Consider the following 19,953-nt stretch of genomic DNA (forward strand, 5'->3'; position numbering starts at 1 on the left):
GTCGGCCGTCAGTCTGAAAATCTTGCCCAATGCGCTTTGAGACTTTACACAACCAAGGAAAATCTCCCCAAGATTTTCAGAGTGATCAGAAGGCGGGTCCCGGCTATGTTAAGAATATTGGGGGCGGGAATTTATTATAAGCCCTCGGAGCTAGGTTATGCTCAGCCTAAGCGCCTTCAACTCAATAGCATATTCCAGTGGTGGCGAACCTATGGCACTGGTGCCAGAGATGGCACTTAGAGGCATCTCTGTGGGCACACGGGCAGTCTCCCAGGCACAGAGTATACCAGACATGGCATCTTCCTGCAGTCTCCAAGTCCAAGTAGGGCCCTGGTATTTTAAAGTGACCCATCCTGTGCTGCATGGTCCTGTCTGAAGAGTGAAAAGGTGTAGACAGGGTCAGATTGGAGCTCAAAGATTCTGGTAGCAATAAGTTTGTTACTGCCTAAATTGCCGTGTTGGCATTTTGGGAAAAGCTAGTGGTTTTTGGGTCTCATTTTGGACACTCGATCTCTAAAACGTTCGCCATCACTGGCATATTCGATAGAATAGTTTTTTAGGAAAATCGCCATATCCCAAGATTACCAAAAATAAAATTAAAAAAAAAAAACAAAACAGTATTTCAGGTAATAGATGTAGATAATTTTAGTAGAATACTGAAAATTAACTAAACTCTCTCGAACTTTCAAACCGAAGAAACTAGTTTTTATATTTATAAGCTAATGAATTTTCCACAGTCTCAATTCTAAAATAACTGAAATAAAATGTAAAAATCTTTTTTATTTAAAAATAAAAAACGTTTTTTGTTTTTTTTTTACAAATAGCACTGCAAAAAAAAAAAAAAAGTGCAAAAATATGTAAAATGTATAAGAATTAATAAGCTGGTAAATGTGTCTCATACAAGTACAACAAAAAAATTTTCTCAATCTTTAGTGCCCTCTAGTGTTACATTTCCACACATGATAAATGCACCTAAAGCACAAACCAAAAAATAAGATAAGATAAAAAATTAAGTATAAACAATACGCAAATGAGTTTTTGATTTATGGTTATTGCCATTCACCATATATTGTGCATAAAACATTATGGTGAAATTACTTTCTTATTGTCTTCACACTGTACACAAAAACTACATTTCATACGATGATAAGAGATGGTGGGGAAAAAAAAAATAAAAAATAATTTTTTTTCATTCTTCCACTAAAAATAGTGAACATATAAGTGTATATAATTTTTTCTACACATTGCTTCTGTTAATTTTTTTCCCAAAAATATCCATAAAAAAAGTATTCCTTAGTATGTATGTAACCAGCTTTAGACTTTCCTTTATACCGAGTTGTTTGTGGATGTTCTGTGCTTGTAAATAATATCACAAATTCATTGTTTCTACTTAAGAATTTTTTTGTTTTCAGGGTGATTTGCGGGATAAAAGGGTCACTAAAATTATGATTTTATGTTTTTTTTTCCCACACAAATAAGTCTATGTAAAATGCCTAAAATAAAATACCAATTTCATGCCGTTTTTTAAAAAACAATAAAAACCTATAAATGCAATAAAAAAAAGTAAGTCACAAAAAAAACCAGTGTGTGTTTGAAAATTCCCTTTTCATTTATAACTAACTGCGACCTCTGCTCACGGCAAGTTATTTTTTGCAGACATAAAATGCACCAAAAGAAAGGTAGGAAAAAACTATTTTTGTGTGAATGAGTAAATCCACCATAATATGGATCTACACAAAATTATTCAAATGTTACATGATTGTACTAAAAAAAATTTTTAGCCAAACTACAAAATTAATTTAAAACGTTGAAAGATCTGTTTTTTTGTAGCCTGGAAATAAACTGTTAATATTTTACAAACCTCTAACTATGTCTACTAAAAAAAAAAAAAAAACTGTGCAAAAGGTAAATTTGTTTATAAAAAAAATTTGAAGCATCATTTTAATTAATTAACTTGTACAAATATTTGCAAATACAGGTGGTCCCCTACTTAAGAACAACAGACTTACATACGACCCCTAGTTACAAACAGACCTCTGGATGTTGGTAATTTATTGTACTTTAGTCCCAGGCTACAAAAAACAATTATAACAGTTATCACAGGAGTCTGTAATGAAGCTTTATTGCTAATCCTGGTTCTTATGACAATCCAACATTTTTAAAATCCAAATGTCACAGAAAACAAAAAAAAAAAGTTACAATTCAAAATACTGTATACAGTTCCGACTTACATACAAATTCAACTTAAGAACAAACCTACAGAACCGATCTAGTATGTAACCCGGGGACTGCCTGTAGTATAATGTAATAAATATTAATATTTATGTATTTATAATATTTTCTATTATATTATTATTTGAGGATTTTTAGATCACCAAAGTGTAATAAAAATTAAAAATGTATTATTTTTCGTACATGTACAAGAATAATACCGTAACTGTAATTATTGATGGTACTAATTTAATGACATACTAATAAATAATATGCATTTAATCTTAAAAACACATACTGACAAATAGTAAATAAAAGGATATCGTTCGAATCTGAATCACCAAAACTTTCATTAAATATTGTTAATAATTAATTAATCAGTCCCTGGTTAGGCAGATAGCGATATATTAAGGTATATACTTGCTTTATAGTTTACAAAAAAACCCAAAGTATTTAGAATCAATAACGTTGTATCAATTTTAAACAGGATACATTTATTATTTTTGGAAATGCAATTTACATTTTTTTTAAAACTAAATTTTAAAAAAAAATAATTAATGTAATTGAGGGATACAATGTATACAAGTTTATTAAATACAATGGGGAGAGTCAAATCGGGCTAATTACGTCTCGACGCATAACACCCATCAGAGAACATAAGAGTCTTAACCTGGTCAAGGTTACACCAGATAGGACAATAATGTTACAGATGCCTTGGTAATTACTAACTATACAGACGACAGGTTATCTATAACAAAAAGTATATAAATATAATATTATATATTATATAAATCAATAACAAAAACCTACATACAGTCAAATTTTGGTTACTTACCAAAAAAAAAATATATATATATCCAAAATCTAAACAATTTACACAAAGAAAAAATAAATTAGTTGTAGATTAACTAGTATTTTTGATATTTTAGGTCCGGGAATATAATAACAGTATGGAACAGTATAAGTGGGAACATCAAAAAATGAAAAAATAATATATGATATAATCAAAGGCTTAAAAATCCAAAAACTCATGATAAATACGTTCTTGACTGGAACCTGCCCCCGATACTACAATGTTCTACTGTCCAATGTAGTTGTGTGATGGAATTTGCATACGTCTATAATTCGCCCAGTGTTTTGTAGTTTGTATCTCTTTGATATAATCTGCTCAATAAAACTTTATTGACCCATAAAAATCCAACAATTCTTTCACAAAAATTATGACTCCCAGGTCTACCTATTAGGATTTCCAGGTGTTATTATTAGGTATTGGCTCATTTTAGAGCAGTTTCCCCTAAAATGGATAAAAGTATAGTATTTTTTTTTTCATAAAAAAAGTAAAAAAAAAGCAAATGATTAAAATTTCATGACTCTAAAACACTAATATGTATCTATCATAAATGTAACAAAACTTAAGTAAACATAAAAAATCATATAAAATGGATAAAGTAATGACCAAGATCTAGACCAAAAATAGTCAAAATGTGACGAAAATGTCAAGAAAATAAATTAAAGGGGGGAAAAAAAAAAAAAAGGCATAAAATCACTTAAACTTCAACTAACGATAATCGTGACTAAATGGACTAAAGGTAATAAACAAATATGGAATAGAAGTACCGGTAATGGTAATGGAACTAATATAATATTAATATATATATATATATATATATATATATATATATATATATATATATATATATATACAGGCGGTCCCCTACTTAAGGACACCCGACTTACAGACAACCCATAGTTACAGACAGACCCCTCTGACCTCTGGTGAAGCTCTCTGGATGCTTTACTATAGTCCCAGATTGCAATAATCAGCTGTAAGGGGTCTGTAATGAAGCTTTATTGATAATCCTTGGTCCCATTACAGCAAAAAATGTTTAAATTGCAATTGTCACTGGGGCCAAATTTTTTTTTGTCTGGATCTACAATTATAAAATATACAGTTTCGACTTACATACAAATTCAACTTAAGAACAAACCTCCAGACCCTATCTTGTATGTAACCCGGGGACTGCCTGTATATATATATATATATATATATATATGTCACAAAATCTACTTTCTATGTTTTAGTATAAACATAATAATAAAAGTTCCCCAAAAAATAAACTAAAAATATAAGAAGTGACTGCTATACTCATAATTATACTAGTAGTAGTATACAAGCAAGCCCTAGCCCTATTATTGGATTGGTCTCACACAAAAAGTTTAGAACATGAAAAAAAAAAAAAAAAAAAAATGTAAAAAAGTTGACCATGTTGCAGAAATTGGGCCAACAAATAAACAAAAACATCCCAGTATCTACCCTATTCAATGCCTTATGTGTGAGTTGGCGCTCCTCGTCCGTCTCCCTGTTTACACGCTGACCTGATGAATATGGATGAAATCTCAAAATGTGGCCCCGATGAGCTGCCAGGGTCACAGGTTTAGGCAACTTGTTAGAAACTTAAGCTGGACAACTTGTCTAAGACGGATCACCTAGAACATGACGACCTATGTGTAATGTATAAAGGCAGCCTTGTAGCCCCTGACTGCGCATTTTTCGTGCTCACAGTCATTTCATTTCTTGTGAAGTCTCTCCTTATCGGAGCCGTCAATCTCTTCATTCACAAGACTACGACCATGTGGCTATGGGCATCCATCATATCCATTCACTTAGGAAAGACAACCCTATTATTGCAGTTCTATGTACAGGCCGGGACCACACATCTTGGACGTGTCCAGGCCAATAAATAACCTTTGTCGCGTGGAGATGCACCACGGTGCAACAAATGCATAGGGCTACCATGACTACAATGTAACATAACGGTTCATTTCATTTTCTTTGAGCTTTTCTCAAAGTTTTTTTTGCCACAAAGTTCAAAATCAAAATTTGAAAAATCCAAAAATAAAACAATTCATTCACTTCGATGTACTAAAATAATGTACTATAGCATAAAACATACTTCATATCATGATTATTCCACACACACTCTACATGTGGTATGGGTGTGTGAGACAATCCACAGCCATCGCTCTACTACATTTTCAGGAATACAATATTTCTGCAATTTTATGGTCCTAGTTTTCACCCTTTCTTGCTGAATCTGCACCCATCCAGTACACCCCATACACCTCCTGGCTCAATCAAGCTCCACCCCATACACCTCCTGGCTCAATCTAGCTCCACCCCATACACCTCCTGGCTCAATCTAGCTCCACCCCATATACCTATTGGCTCAATCTAGCTCCACCCCATACACCTCCTGGCTCAATCTAGCTCCACCTCATACACCTCCTGGCTCAATCTAGCTCCACCTCATACACCTCCTGGCTCAATCTAGCTCCACCTCATACACCTCCTGGCTCAATCTACCTCCACCCCATACACCTATTGGCTCAATCTAGCTCCACCCCATACATCTATTGGCTCAATCTAGCTGCACCCCATACACCCATTGGCTCAATCTAGCTCCACCCCATACAGCTATTGGCTCAATCTAGCTCCACCCCATACAGCTATTGGCTCAATCTAATCCGGACAGTCCACCTCCTGGCTGAAACTGTCCCCGCCCAGAAAAGCAACTGGCTCGATCTTTGCCCACCCATCAGACTAACTGGTTTGATCTGCCCAAGATCAGTAGACCTGCTGGCTCAATCTTCCCCCAATCCAGCAGACCTCTTGGCCCCCAATGGACCTAACCCAATATACCTTTTGGCTTCATCTTCCCAAGACCATTAGACCTCCTGGTTCGATCTGCCCCCAATCTAGCAGACTTCCTGGCTCAATCTGCCCCCAACCCAGTAGACCTCTTGGCTCCCAATGGACACAACCCAAGATACTTCTTGGCTTGATTGGCCTTCAGACCATAAGACCTCCTGGCTTGACCAGCCTCCACTCATGGTTCAATATGAACCCAAATCCAATAATTACTTCAGTTTTGAGACCACAAAAGGAGACAAGTAATTTTCTAAATCTGTCCGACACATTGTTCATCGCCGTTCTACTTACGTCGGCCCAAGCACATGACATCACGGATGACCCACACTGTGGAGGGTAAGGAGATGCAAAGAAAATCCTGTCTGGTATATTACATGTGATCTACAACGTGAAGGAGGAGAGGAAACAGGGTCAAGTGACTAGAATCAGACCCATGGGATACAAAATATTTTAAAAAAATTAATCGGAAAAAAAATCCATTGAAAAGATGCATTTCAGTGGTCCATAGCATCTAGTAGGGGGGAGGGGGGGCATTTAAGGAAACCCATTTGAGCACATCTTGGTGCTTTCCCGATGCCGATGTCCCCTCACCCTTCATGTTACCTGTGGCTTGTGAAATAGGTTGATCTGGAAGCAATCTGCGGAACGGCTCCCCTCATCACCGCTGTGTTTATTATAGGAAAACACTCAGGTCAAGAGCTAAACTCTATCTGCGAGCAAATAGCCCGGCGTAGTGATACACCCGCTGCATAAGAAAACAGCCAAATAATACAAGAAAAACACATTGGGGTCTGCGGGGCGGCCTGTATATTTACTCAGGAGCCGAGGGCACTGAATGAGCCGCGCTGTTCTCGCACAGCACTGCCCCAACTAGGGCGCTCCGCACCCATACACACGATATTTATATTACTACTGAGCAAATAAATATAGAAGACCCACATAACATGAAGTATAAGGAGTAGTAAAAAAAAAAAATATCAAAAATATTTAGAATCTAAAACTGTCCCTTATTTCTGTTTTGGATACAAAATCCTCCCATTAGATTCCCCCTCCATTGTGGTGTACCGCCTAGTTATCCAGGGTATCACATGTCCATAATATGGTGCTCGCCAGGGGAGTAACTACAGCGGAAAAGTCATAGCAGCTGCTATGGGGCCTGCAGTGTCAGGGGGCCTGCCGTCTATGTGCACTATATGTGATGGGTATATGCTGTATTTGTGTGTATATATGGTGTGTTTGTGTATTTGCTGTATGTCTGTATATGGTATTGTATGTATGTGTGTATTTGCTGTATGTGTGTGTATATGTGATGTGTATATATGCTGTATTTGTGTGTATATATGGTGTGTGTGTGTGTATTTGCTGTAGGTCAGTATATGGTATTGTATGTATGTGTGTATTTGCTGTATGTGTGGGTATATGTGAAGTGTATATTCTCTATATGTGTGTGCATATGTGATGTGTATACAGTATACTATAGGTGTGTATTTGATGTGTGAACACTGTGGGTGTATATAAGAAGTACATATATTGGGGGTCATTTACTAAGGGCCCGATTCGTGTTTTCCCGACGTGTTACCTGAATATTTGTGATTTGCGCCGATTTTCCCTGTATTGCCCCGGGATTTTGGCGCACGCAATCGGATTGTGGCGCTGGCATGCACGCGACGGAAATCGGGGGGCGTGGCTGAATGGAAACCCGACGGATTCTGAAAAACCGCCGCATTTAAAAAAAAAAAAAAAAACTGTCGCGGGACTCGCGCTTACCTTCACCAGGTATAGGCTGGCGAACTTCAGTGCATTCCGGCGGGCCTCGGGGGAACTTCAGCGCAGCAGCTCCACCTGGTGAACGTCGGAGGAACTACCTTAGTGAATCACCGGAAGACCCGAATCCACAGCAGAGAAGGCGCTGCTGGATCGCGAATGGGCCGGGTAAGTAAATCTGCCCCATTCTATGTGTATAAGATGTGTATATACTGTATACATAAGTGTATGTGTGCATAAATGTGTGTGCATGAATGAATTAATGTGTGTATGTTTGTAAGATTGTGAGTGAGGAACTGTATGTACATAAGTATACAAATGGTTTGTGTATAATATGAGCATATAAATGTATATGTTCATATGTGTATGTTTTTTTAAGGGGGAAGTGGGGCCCATTCAAAAGTTTGCTATGGGGCTCTGCCTCTCCAAGTTACGCCCCTGGTCGCAGCATTTCACGCAACAGGGAAGGTACTCCTAGAATATATGATGCAAGGAGTCCCTGCATCTGGAATACAAGACTACGGGAAGGCGTGGTTGTCCTGTTGTAGTGCAGGGACTCCTAGCATCATATATAAGTCCCTTTCCCCAGTCTCCGGTCTGTGAAATGCTACCAAATCTTAACGAGCCTAAAGCCCGTTACCCAATAGCAAGATCGGTCAGAAAAAAGTTCCATGTGATTGGTGGATTTCGCAGAGTGAACCTAGAGTCCATTCTCTTTGCTACTTCAGCACTTCCCTCTCCCTGCTGTAATATCAGAGGGGATGGGAGAGTGCTCCTGCACACTGTAACAGCCTGTGAAGCTGCAGCACAGAGGGGCTCTGATAATGTCCCCCAGGCCATGGATAACTAATATAACAGTGCCTGGATCTATGAGTGAGTGTCCCTGGTTTATCAGGATGGATTGTGATGGAAGATTTCCTTTCATTTCTGAGAAACTTATTTATGCAAATGAGCATCATGGTGCTCCAAGGGCGTGGCCGTGTCCAAGGCCTAATAATTGCTGCTAAACAAACGTGGTCGTTTTCTAAAGGCTGTTAATTAAAGGAATATTTAAAACATCTGCACAGGAGATGTCATAAGTTACCTGATAGATGTGGGACATATATATCGAGAATGGGGGTCCCCTATCTCATATCCATGCAGAATGGAGAGGGGGCCATATAAGTGCTCCCTTCAAAGTGACAAAAATAGCCGAGATAACACCATTGGCTACGTTTGTAACCCGGGAGCTTTTTTTCAGGTCATAACCAATTTTCACGTAATCTCCCCTTGTACAGTTATGACCTCGGGGTCTGGTTATCTCTACCCTGCGCAGCCTTCTATGACCCCTGGTGGAGGACGCAGAGACTAATGTCTGTTAGTCTATGCCCTCAAGCTGAGGCCAGTTAGCGTGCCCACAGATCCCATGATGCCTTGTGTTCTCTCTCAATGTAATTAAGCATTAAATCCATTTAGTTTCCCACAAGTTAATCCGCTGAACACTGCACAGTGCACATACAGGATGTATATGGTGACCAGCCTGACAGCTTCCATCACATGGAGGAGCAGGGAACATGTAATAAGTGGTAGAAATCCAAGTACACCAGTTACATGCAGTCTATAGCCTGTTCTGTGTGAGCACTAAGGGTTAATGGCTTGTCTGCACAGTGCACAAAGTGAGAAGTACAAGGTGAGGGAGGGGAGCAGCATGAGGTGCAGGGAGAGACAGAGAAAGTTCTGTAGAATCTCAAACTGGAATGGAGGGACTTGGACACATCCAGCTCTGCAACATAAACCGTCACATGACCTCCTCCTCTGTGAGCAGGGAGCAGCAGCTCCTCCCCTCCCATGAAACTGACTGAGAAACAAACTATAAACAAAGTACGGATTCACGGGCTTATCAGCACAGGGAGAGGAAGCAGCTCCTGCAGCACTGAGGTAATCTGAGGGGTATAGCAAGGAAACTGCTGCATATAGGTAACATAGATAATAGGCATACTTGTGTTACATCCCAAGAGCTAGTGATTTGTGGGGAAAAAAAAATCTTCGCAGTTACTCTTTTAGGGTTATCTTATCCCATCCCAGCACACAGGCAGTGACCCCTGGTGGAGAACGAGGGAACTTTTTATCAATTTTACTAATTATTGCTGATCTGTCATCTCCCCTGTACAAACACTTATGACCTCAGGGGAGAAAAACACAGAAATCCTACAACTTTACCAATCACAGACACTGAGGGGTTATCTGACCCCAGCACACAGACCGTGACCACTGGTGGAGAATACGGGAACTTTTCCTCTTGTCATCACCCCTAGTACTTTCACCTCTCCATTGCCTATAGGACGACAAGCAGCTTAGCACAGAGAATCAGCCACCTTTGTGAGGATGTAGCGCCCCCTATAGGCATCAGACCTGGTGACAGATTCCTTCTTCTAACTATGGAATACTCTGCATTCTCCCTTCTTTTGTTGGGTGACTCCTGGCATCTGTGTTGGGTGCTGCTCTTGTGCACACACAAGGTCAGGGATTAGACCTGAATATCCATGCGGCCGGGATTCCTGGATTATCCAAACACAGGAGCAAAGTCAAGAAGCCGAAACCTGACGACTTAACAAACCTATTGTGGAGGACACAATCCTCTAAGTGTTTGCTTTGGTGTCCCAGCTGCCCTATTCTGTAGCCTTTCAACACCCAGATATAGACATACATCCCATCCCAAACACATATGGGGCCGAGGCACGACGCTGGATTACACACAATGGATGAATGATCGGGACATTATTGACAACCAGATGTGTCCCATAAGTAGCATATACAGGCAGTCCCCGGGTTACATACAAGATAGGGACTGTAGGTTTGTTCTTAAGTTGAATCTGTATGTAAGTCGGAACCGTATACTTTATAATTGTAATCCCAGCCAGAACTTTTTTGGTCTCTGTGACAATTGGATTTTAAAAATGTTGGGTTGTCATAAGAATCAGGAGTAACACTAAAGCTTCATTACAGACACCTGTGATAACTGTTACAGCTGATCATTGTAGCCTAGGACTAAAGCACAATAAATTACCAATATCCAGAGGTCCGTTTGTAACTAGGGGTCGTATGTAAGTCGAGTGTTCTTAAGTAGGGGACCGCCTGTAGTGATAGCATACTTAAAAGGTAATAATAATTTATTATTTTTACCTTCTATATTAAATTTATGTATCACACACAGATTACGCAGCGCTGCATAGAGTTTTCAAAATCAGTCCCTGTCCCTATGTGACTCACAATCTAATCAACCTACCAGTATGTTTCGGAGTGTGGGAGGAAACCAGAGGACCCGGAAGAAACCCACGCAAACACGGAGAGAACATACAAACTGTTTGCAGATGTTGACCCTGGGACTTGAACCCAGGACCCCAGTGCTACAAGGCTGTAATCCTAACCACTGAGCCACCGCGCCACCCTGTATAATCCCAATATATCCTCATACACTATATTCCAGGGGGATACATGTGCGCTGATACATTGTAGCAAACCAACGACCTCACACGGGATTGTCTTCAGTTCATACTTCAGTGCCAGCCGGGACAACAATATATTGGTTTTAGAAAGGAAACTGTCAACATGTATGAGCAGACCGAAGACATCATTAGTTAGTTCCAAAACTGTGAACTATGGGTTTATATTCCAGGATTGTAGTGTACTGGGGGAGGTCCTCACACTGCTGTGCTCTGTGGACTCTAGTGCACTGGGGGGAGGAGGAGTGTCCTCACACTGCTGTGCTCTGTGGACTCTAGTGCACTGGGGGGAGGAGGAGTGTCCTCACACTGCTGTGCTCTGTGGACTGTAGTGCACTGGGGGAGGAGGGGTGTCCTCACACTGCTGTACTCTTGGAGCCAGTGTTCTGTATTGTCTGTGTAATCAGACTGTATGTTGTTAGTAGCAGCGGGACTGTTAAAAATGCATTTATATTCCAGGATTATTCAAGCTTCAGTGCAATTAGAGTCTGCTGTGCTCTGTACTCTCTGCAGCCAGTGCCCCTGGAGAGATGTGTAATCAAACCTTTGTGCATGTTGTTAGCAAAAGCAGGACTGTGAAATATTCTAGAATTGCAGCATTTCCAAGTGCACTGGGGGGTGTATCCTCACACTGCTGTGCTCTTAGCTCTCTGCATGCACCGGCTTCATTGCCCCTCCCTTCCAGAGTCTTCTTTTTTCCTGGTGAAACATATTTATTTAACAGAGAAAATCTCTATTATTCTCATGGCGGGCACCCAGAGATCAGACCTCCAACCCCCCCATAATGTGACAGTGGCGTCACTTTTCTGAACTTTCACCTCTAAGCTTTATACTGAACTAAGGTTAAGAGGTCATCGGAAGAAGCAATGGCAAGATCGAGAACTTCAAACCACTAATGATTCTATGCCTTATTAAACAATGTTTCCTACTCTTCTTCATCTCTCCTTTATTCCTCATGGAACTGACAACTGGGCGTTTCCATTCCCCTTGTCATTGGGGACTTGTCCATATTCATAGACACTAACATTTTACATCACACCCCATTTTTAACACACATTACCAGGAGGAATAACAGAGGTAAGGCACAGCTAATCACTGGTCTCTGAGCAGTCACTGGTGTTGATTTGACATGAATAATATTCCAGCTATCAGCATAATTCATATTCAAATGGGCCATTGAAATATAAGCCAATAAGTAATTAGTCGTAATTTAAAATTTTGCTCCCCCTTAGCAGAAAAATGTTGAGGTCATACACTATAATGAAGAAGTAAAATGCTACTGGCCCTTTAATCAGTCCATTGATTTTGTCCCTGTGGAGGAGACATAGATGGCCGCTGGTCACATGTCCACATCACATGTGCCAGGGCAGGTCATGTGATCACCACTAAGTTTGGCTGTAGTCGGTTGGTTGCAGCTGTGGTGAGACGTCATCTCAGTGAGCTAATTACATCAATACTATGGTAACAGAGCAGGACAGTCTGTTAGATCATCACTGGGAGCAGAGCATAAGAGGGAGGAGCTGAGAACTGAGAGATCATGGGATTAGTAATATCTTGTGTATCATAAAATTAAACTATTTAAGATCCGTTCTTTGATTAACAGCATGGAGTTTTGTTCTTTTTTTACAGAATTATGAATTTTTGTAGCAGACGTTCATAGTATCCCTTTAAGGTGATGTCATTACTTCCAGTCGAGTGGAGGCCCTTGTAGCCACAGTTGACGAGTTATCCATAATTATCAGTCAGGATACCCCTTTAAGTTACAAAACTTCTACAGTTTTGTCTAGAAAACAGATGGATTTCACCCTAAGAGCCCAATAAGCCCCGTGCACACAAAGCGACCAATTAAACTCCTCTTGGCTCAACCTGGAAGCCAAATCCATGGATATGTGGAGTCAGGACGAGCTCATGTGTAGGGAGCGGATTCCCGGTGCTCCCCCTGGTCACAGATGTGACACCGTATCCCCGGCTTTTTCCTCATTACGTTTCGGACCAGACATCTGTGTAAACAATAGCGGGACGTGTTAATGAGCGGCTCGATGGCGCAGCCACAATGGACTTTTGTCCTTTTTTCTGCTTTCGTATCCGTGAAAAAGTCCCAAAGTCAAGAAAACTTTTCACCGTGTTTACAACCTGGTATCGCGAATGGGAAAAAAAAAAAAAAGTTATAGACTGTGTCAATTAAGTACATGAAAAAGATCACGTCCTCGCTGAGGTTTTTGCGAGCGCCCGGTGATATACTGGTCCCTCAGCGGAAGTTAAAGCTTTGCGTGTTTTTCATTGGGGCCAATTTGAAGGTTATACAATAACGACCTAGCGGGAGGCGAGAGGGTTTTACGATGCCGTGACCATGCGGTGTCCTTCTTCAGGATCTATAGAGGACACGTAGGATTCTTCTCCTCCTCCGACGTCCTGACATCTGTTCCCCCAATTCTAGGACGTATCCGAGCCAAGTCGTCGATGGCTCGCTGGCCGTTTTAGGTTCTTGTCCGACCTGTTTTTACGGGGTCGCCTTTCATGCAGGACGGTTACGAGTCTCCCCGGGCCCGGACTTTCTGAACAATTATGCCATTTTATAAGATTGTTGGTAGCCAGGAAAAGGGGAACGTTATAGGGAGACGGGGATTTGGCCGTAGTGGAAGGAAAACTTTCTCAGATGATTCGATCCGCAATAAATTTACAAGACAAATGTTAATCTACGATTTCATGACCTCTGAGAGACGAAGGGAGAACGGGATATTCCTGCGGGGGCTGAAAGGGGTCATTCTCATATCAGACATTTATGGTATATATTTATATACACCTACAGGAGGAACTTCTGATATAGGCCGGCACAGCAGAGGGGAGACAACACCAACCCAAACCTACCTGAGGGTGTTGTGGGGGTAAGTGAGAGGGGGCCATACAATCTACAGTCACATATCCTTACATCTAATGCCAAGGTACCCCATAATATAATCACATCTACACGCAGCGCCCCCATAATATAATCACATCTACACGCAGCGCCCCCCATAATATAATCACATCTACACGCAGCGCCCCCATAATATAATCACATCTACACGCAGCGCTCCCATAATATAATCACATCTACACACAGCGCCCCCCCATAATATAATCACATCTACACACAGCGCCCCCCATAATATAATCACATCTACACACAGCGCCCCCCATAATATAATCACATCTACACACAGCGCCCCCCCATAATATAATCACATCTACACACAGCGCCCCCCCATAATATAATGACATGTACACACAGCGCCCCCCATAATATGACATGCACACACAGCGCCCCCCATAATATGACATGTACACACAGCGCCCCCCATAATATGACATGTACACACAGCGCCCCCCATAATATCACATCTACACACAGCGCCCCCCCATAATATAATCACATCTACACACAGCGCCCCCCATAATATAATCACATCTACACACAGCGCCCCCCATAATATAATCACATCTACACACAGCGCCCCCCCATAATATAATCACATCTACACACAGCGCCCCCCCCATAATATAATGACATGTACACACAGCGCCCCCCATAATATGACATGCACACACAGCGCCCCCCATAATATGACATGTACACACAGCGCCCCCCATAATATGACATGTACACACAGCGCCCCCCATAATATGACATGTACACACAGCGCCCCCCATAATATAATGACATGCACACACAGCGCCCCCCATAATATAATGACATGTACACACAGCCCCCCCCATAATATAATGACATGTACACACAGCGCCCCCCATAATATAATCACATGTACACACAGCGCCCCCCATAATATAATCACATGTACACACAGCGCCCCCCATAATATAATCACATGTACACACAGTACCCCCCATAATATAATGACATGCACACACAGCGCCCCCCATAATATAATGACATGCACACACAGCGCCCCCCATAATATAATGACATGTACACACAGCGCCCCCCATAATATAATCACATCTACACACAGTACCCCCCATAATATAATGACATGTACACACAGCGCCCCCCATAATATAATCACTTCTACACACAGCACCCCCCATAATATAATGACATGTACACACAGCTCCCCCCATAATATAATCACATGTACACACAGCGCCCCCCATAATATAATCACATGTACACACAGCGCCCCCCATAATATAATCACATCTACACGCAGCGCCCCCATAATATAATGACATGTACACACAGCGCCCCCCATAATATAATGACATGTACACACAGCGCTCCCCATAATATAATGACATGTACACACAGTGCCCCCCATAATATAATCACTTCTACACACAGCACCCCCCATAATATAATGACATGTACACACAGCGCCCCCCATAATATAATCACATGTACACACAGCGCCCCCCATAATATAATCACATCTACACGCAGCGCCCCCATAATATAATGACATGTACACACAGCGCCCCCCATAATATAATGACATGTACACACAGCGCTCCCCATAATATAATGACATGTACACACAGCGCCCCCCATAATATAATGACATGTACACACAGCGCCCCCCATAATATAATCACTTCTACACACAGCACCCCCCATAATATAATGACATGTACACACAGCGCCCCCCATAATATAATCACATGTACACACAGCGCCCCCCATAATATAATCACATCTACACACAGCGCCCCCCATAATATAATGACATGTACACACAGCGCCCCCCATAATATAATCACTTCTACACACAGCACCCCCCATAATATAATGACATGCACACACAGCGCCCCCCATAATATAATGACATGTACACACAGCGCCCCCCATAATATAATCACATGTACACACAGCGCCCCCCATAATATAATCACATGTACACACAGCGCCCCACATAATATAATCACATCTACACGCAGCGCCCCCATAATATAATGACATGTACACACAGCGCCCCCCATAATATAATCACATGTACACACAGCGCCCCCCATAATATAATCACATGTACACACAGCGCCCCCCATAATATAATCACATGTACACACAGCGCCCCCATAATATAATGACATGTACACACAGCGCCCCCCATAATATAATGACATGTACACACAGCGCCCCCCATAATATAATGACATGTACACACAGCGCCCCCCATAATATAATCACATGTACACACAGCGCCCCCCATAATATAATCACATGTACACACAGTACCCCCCATAATATAATGACATGCACACACAGCGCCCCCCATAATATAATGACATGCACACACAGCGCCCCCCATAATATAATCACATGTACACACAGCGCCCCCATAATATAATCACATGTACACACAGCGCCCCCCATAATATAATCACATCTACACGCAGCGCCCCCATAATATAATCACATGTACACACAGCGCCCCCCATAATATAATGACATGTACACACAGCGCCCCCCATAATATAATGACATGTACACACAGCGCCCCCATAATATAATCACATGTACACACAGTGCCCCCCATAATATAATCACATGTACACACAGCGCCCCCCCCATAATATAATGACATGTACACACAGCGCCCCCCTCCTCGTGACATCAGCCTGACCCTGGGCTCTGGATGTGTATGTGAGTCTCTGCTACAGCGGCTGCATAACCCCGACCCAGTATCATGTATAGTCCAGTCTGCAGAGAGAACTGTGCATCAAGAGCGACACCATGTGGACAGCGGTTGGATTACATTCATCAATTACATAAATTATCATTTAGGATATGAATTTCCTTATACAGAAGAAATGATGCAGACCTCATAATATACAGAGCAGAAGTGTGCGCAGAGGAGAGTATAAGCACAAGATAGATAGATATATAGATAGATAAATAGATAGATAGATGGAGAGATGATAGATAGATATGAGATAGCTATGAGATGACATGACCTATCTTTTCCCGTATTACGGCGCCGTGCGCTGTATCTTCCTGTGGAGAGGGGCGGGGGTGAGCTGCGGTCACCTCCTCCTCATCTTCCCACACGCTGTCATGTGCCCACCGTGCTACGGTGAGGCGGGCCACGGCAGTGTGCATGTAGCCTTAGTCGGATATTTGGAGGCGCTCAGTCACCCTCGCTGTATGAGCTCAGTCCAGCCCTCAGATTGAGTCTCACCAAAGTTTTTGTCAGGGTCCGAGAGTCCTGTGACCTGCACAAATCCCAGGCCCGAAGATGGGATGGAGTAGGCATCCCGCTAGCAGCCTCATCTAGAACTCAACTTTTCCATGTAAAGATCTGTGCGAGGGCTTGTATTTTGATAACCGATCGGCCTTTTGGTCACTTTTAATAAAATTTATTAAAAAAAAAAAAAAAAAAAGTGCCAATTTCAACTTTGGCAGCTATATTTCGTTATGGGGTTAAAGCCTGGGAATAATCATTATTATTTTATTAAATTATATTTTGATAGATGGGACATTTTTGGGATGCGGCGATACCGGATGTGTCTATGATTTATATTTACATCCTTTCTAGGGAACGGAAATTTTTGCTCGGAGAACAAACAGGCTGCTGTAACTTAAAGGGGTTCTCCGGCAGTGGAAAAACATAGCTGCAGTCTTCCAAAAACAGCGCCACACCTGACCATGGTTACTGCCAGTACTGCAGCTCAGCTGTATAGAAATGAATGGAGCTTAGTTGCAATACCACACACTACCCATTGTCAGGTGAGGCGCTGTTTTTTTGAAGACTGCAGCCATGTTTTTCCACCTCCGGAGAACCCCTTTAAGGGAACAAGTGCAATAATCAGCTAAGATACTTGCTCCGATAAAATACTGGCTGTAATACGAAAGGGAATATGTGCAATAGATAACTGAAAGGTCATCAGTTTATTCAGCATCAGTTTTTTTCTTTTTTTAAAAGAGATAAAACAGAAATGCTGACAGTAATGTGAACTGAGCCTAATAAGTGTGAGATTTGATATATTGTCTATATATACTGCCGCCGAAAAGGAAATTCGTACCTATAACGCCTCTTCATTCCCCACTGCGCTTACATGACATAGCCACTAGAGGTCAGGCTTGTGTATTACATCCGCAGCTTCATCACAAAAAGTGTAACTTCACCTCCTCTATCTGCATCACTGGGACCCCAACAGGGTCACCACTAGCTATAACAACCAAACTGCACCCATGTTTTTACTGCTGGCACAAATACATGTTGACTAGATGACTAAATTACTCACCCAGCTTTCCTGGACTCCTGCATGGCAATCTGCCTGGCATAACTATAAAGGACATCTGCCACCAGGATGAAGTACTGTATGCAAATGAGCCTGCAAATGAGGGGTTAATGGAGTATGGAGCCCCTCAGGTTCATTTGCATACAACCCTTCATCCTGGTGGCAGATGCCTTTTAAGTGGGCAGACGTGATAAATAGATGTCAGCGGGGGACACTCACCTGTCGGGCGGTCAGCAGGTAGACGGGTGTTAGGGGGGGTATAGAGCTGATTTCACAATCCAGGCCCAGACTGCTGAGGATCTGTGTCAGCACCTCGTGCCTCTGGGGGTTGCTAAGTTTTAGAGAGTCAAAAGTTCCCAGATCAGGATCCATCTGTGACTGCGGAGCCATCTCCAGCCTTACCTGAGACCAAAATACACAGGGAAACAAAGGGTTAACACAAAAACTAAAAAAAAAAACTCAGGATCAGTACAGATCAAACAAGTAATGTCATGTATGTACACAGTGACTGCACCAGCAGCAGAATAGTGAGTGCAGCTCTAGAGTATAATACAGGATGTAACTCAGGATCAGTACAGGATAAGTAATGTCATGTATGTACACAGTGACTGCACCAGCAGCAGAATAGTGAGTGCAGCTCTGGAGTATAATACAGGATGTAACTCAGCATCAGTACAGGATAAGTAATGTCATGTATGTACACAGTGACTCCACCAGCAGAATAGTGAGTGCAGCTCTGGAGTATAATACAGGATGTAACTCAGGATCAGTACAGGATAAGTAATGTCATGTATGTACACAGTGACTGCACCACCAGCAGAATAGTGAGTGCAGCTCTGGGGTATAATACAGGATGTAACTCAGGATCAGTACAGGATAAGTAATGTCATGTATGTACACAGTGACTGTACCAGCAGCAGAATAGTGAGTGCAGCTCTGGGGTATAATACAGGATGTAACTCAGGATCAGTACAGGATAAGTAATGTCATGTATGTACACAGTGACTGCACCAGCAGCAGAATAGTGAGTGCAGCTCTGGGGTATAATACAGGATGTAACTCAGGATCAGTACAGGATAAGTAATGTCATGTATGTACATAGTGACTGCACCAGCAGCAGAATAGTGAGTGCAGCTCTGGAGTATAATACAGGATGTAACTCAGGGTCAGTACAGGATAAGTAATGCCATGTATGTACACAGTGACTGCACCAGCAGCAGAATAGTGAGTGCAGCTCTGGAGTATAATACAGGATGTAACTCAGGATCAGTACAGGATAAGTAATGTCATGTATGAACACAGTAACTGCACCCGCAGCAGAATAGTGAGTGCAGCTCTGGAGTATAATACAGGATGTAACTCAGGATCAGTACAGGATAAGTAATGTCATGTATGTACACAGTGACTGCACCAGCAGCAGAATAGTGAGTGCAGCTCTGGGGTATAATACAGGATGTAACTCAGGATCAGTACAGGATAAGTAATGTCATGTATGTACACAGAGACTGCACCAGCAGCAGAATAGTGAGTGCAGCTCTGGAGTATAATACA

At 41.7% G+C, this 19,953-nt stretch overlaps 1 protein-coding gene across 1 annotated transcript in view; it reads right to left on the reverse strand.

The window, feature by feature from the left end:
• HLCS (holocarboxylase synthetase) overlaps window positions 1-19,953 on the reverse strand; it is a 128,258-nt gene that overhangs the window by 82,136 nt on the left and 26,169 nt on the right. Inside the window, exon 6 of the mRNA XM_072138744.1 lies at window positions 18,622-18,804. Coding sequence (XP_071994845.1) covers window positions 18,622-18,804 — 183 coding nt within the window. The remainder of the gene's footprint in view (window positions 1-18,621; window positions 18,805-19,953) is intronic.

The sequence above is a fragment of the Engystomops pustulosus genome, chromosome 2, assembly GCF_040894005.1.
Source record: "Engystomops pustulosus chromosome 2, aEngPut4.maternal, whole genome shotgun sequence".
Lineage (NCBI taxonomy): Eukaryota > Metazoa > Chordata > Amphibia > Anura > Leptodactylidae > Engystomops > Engystomops pustulosus.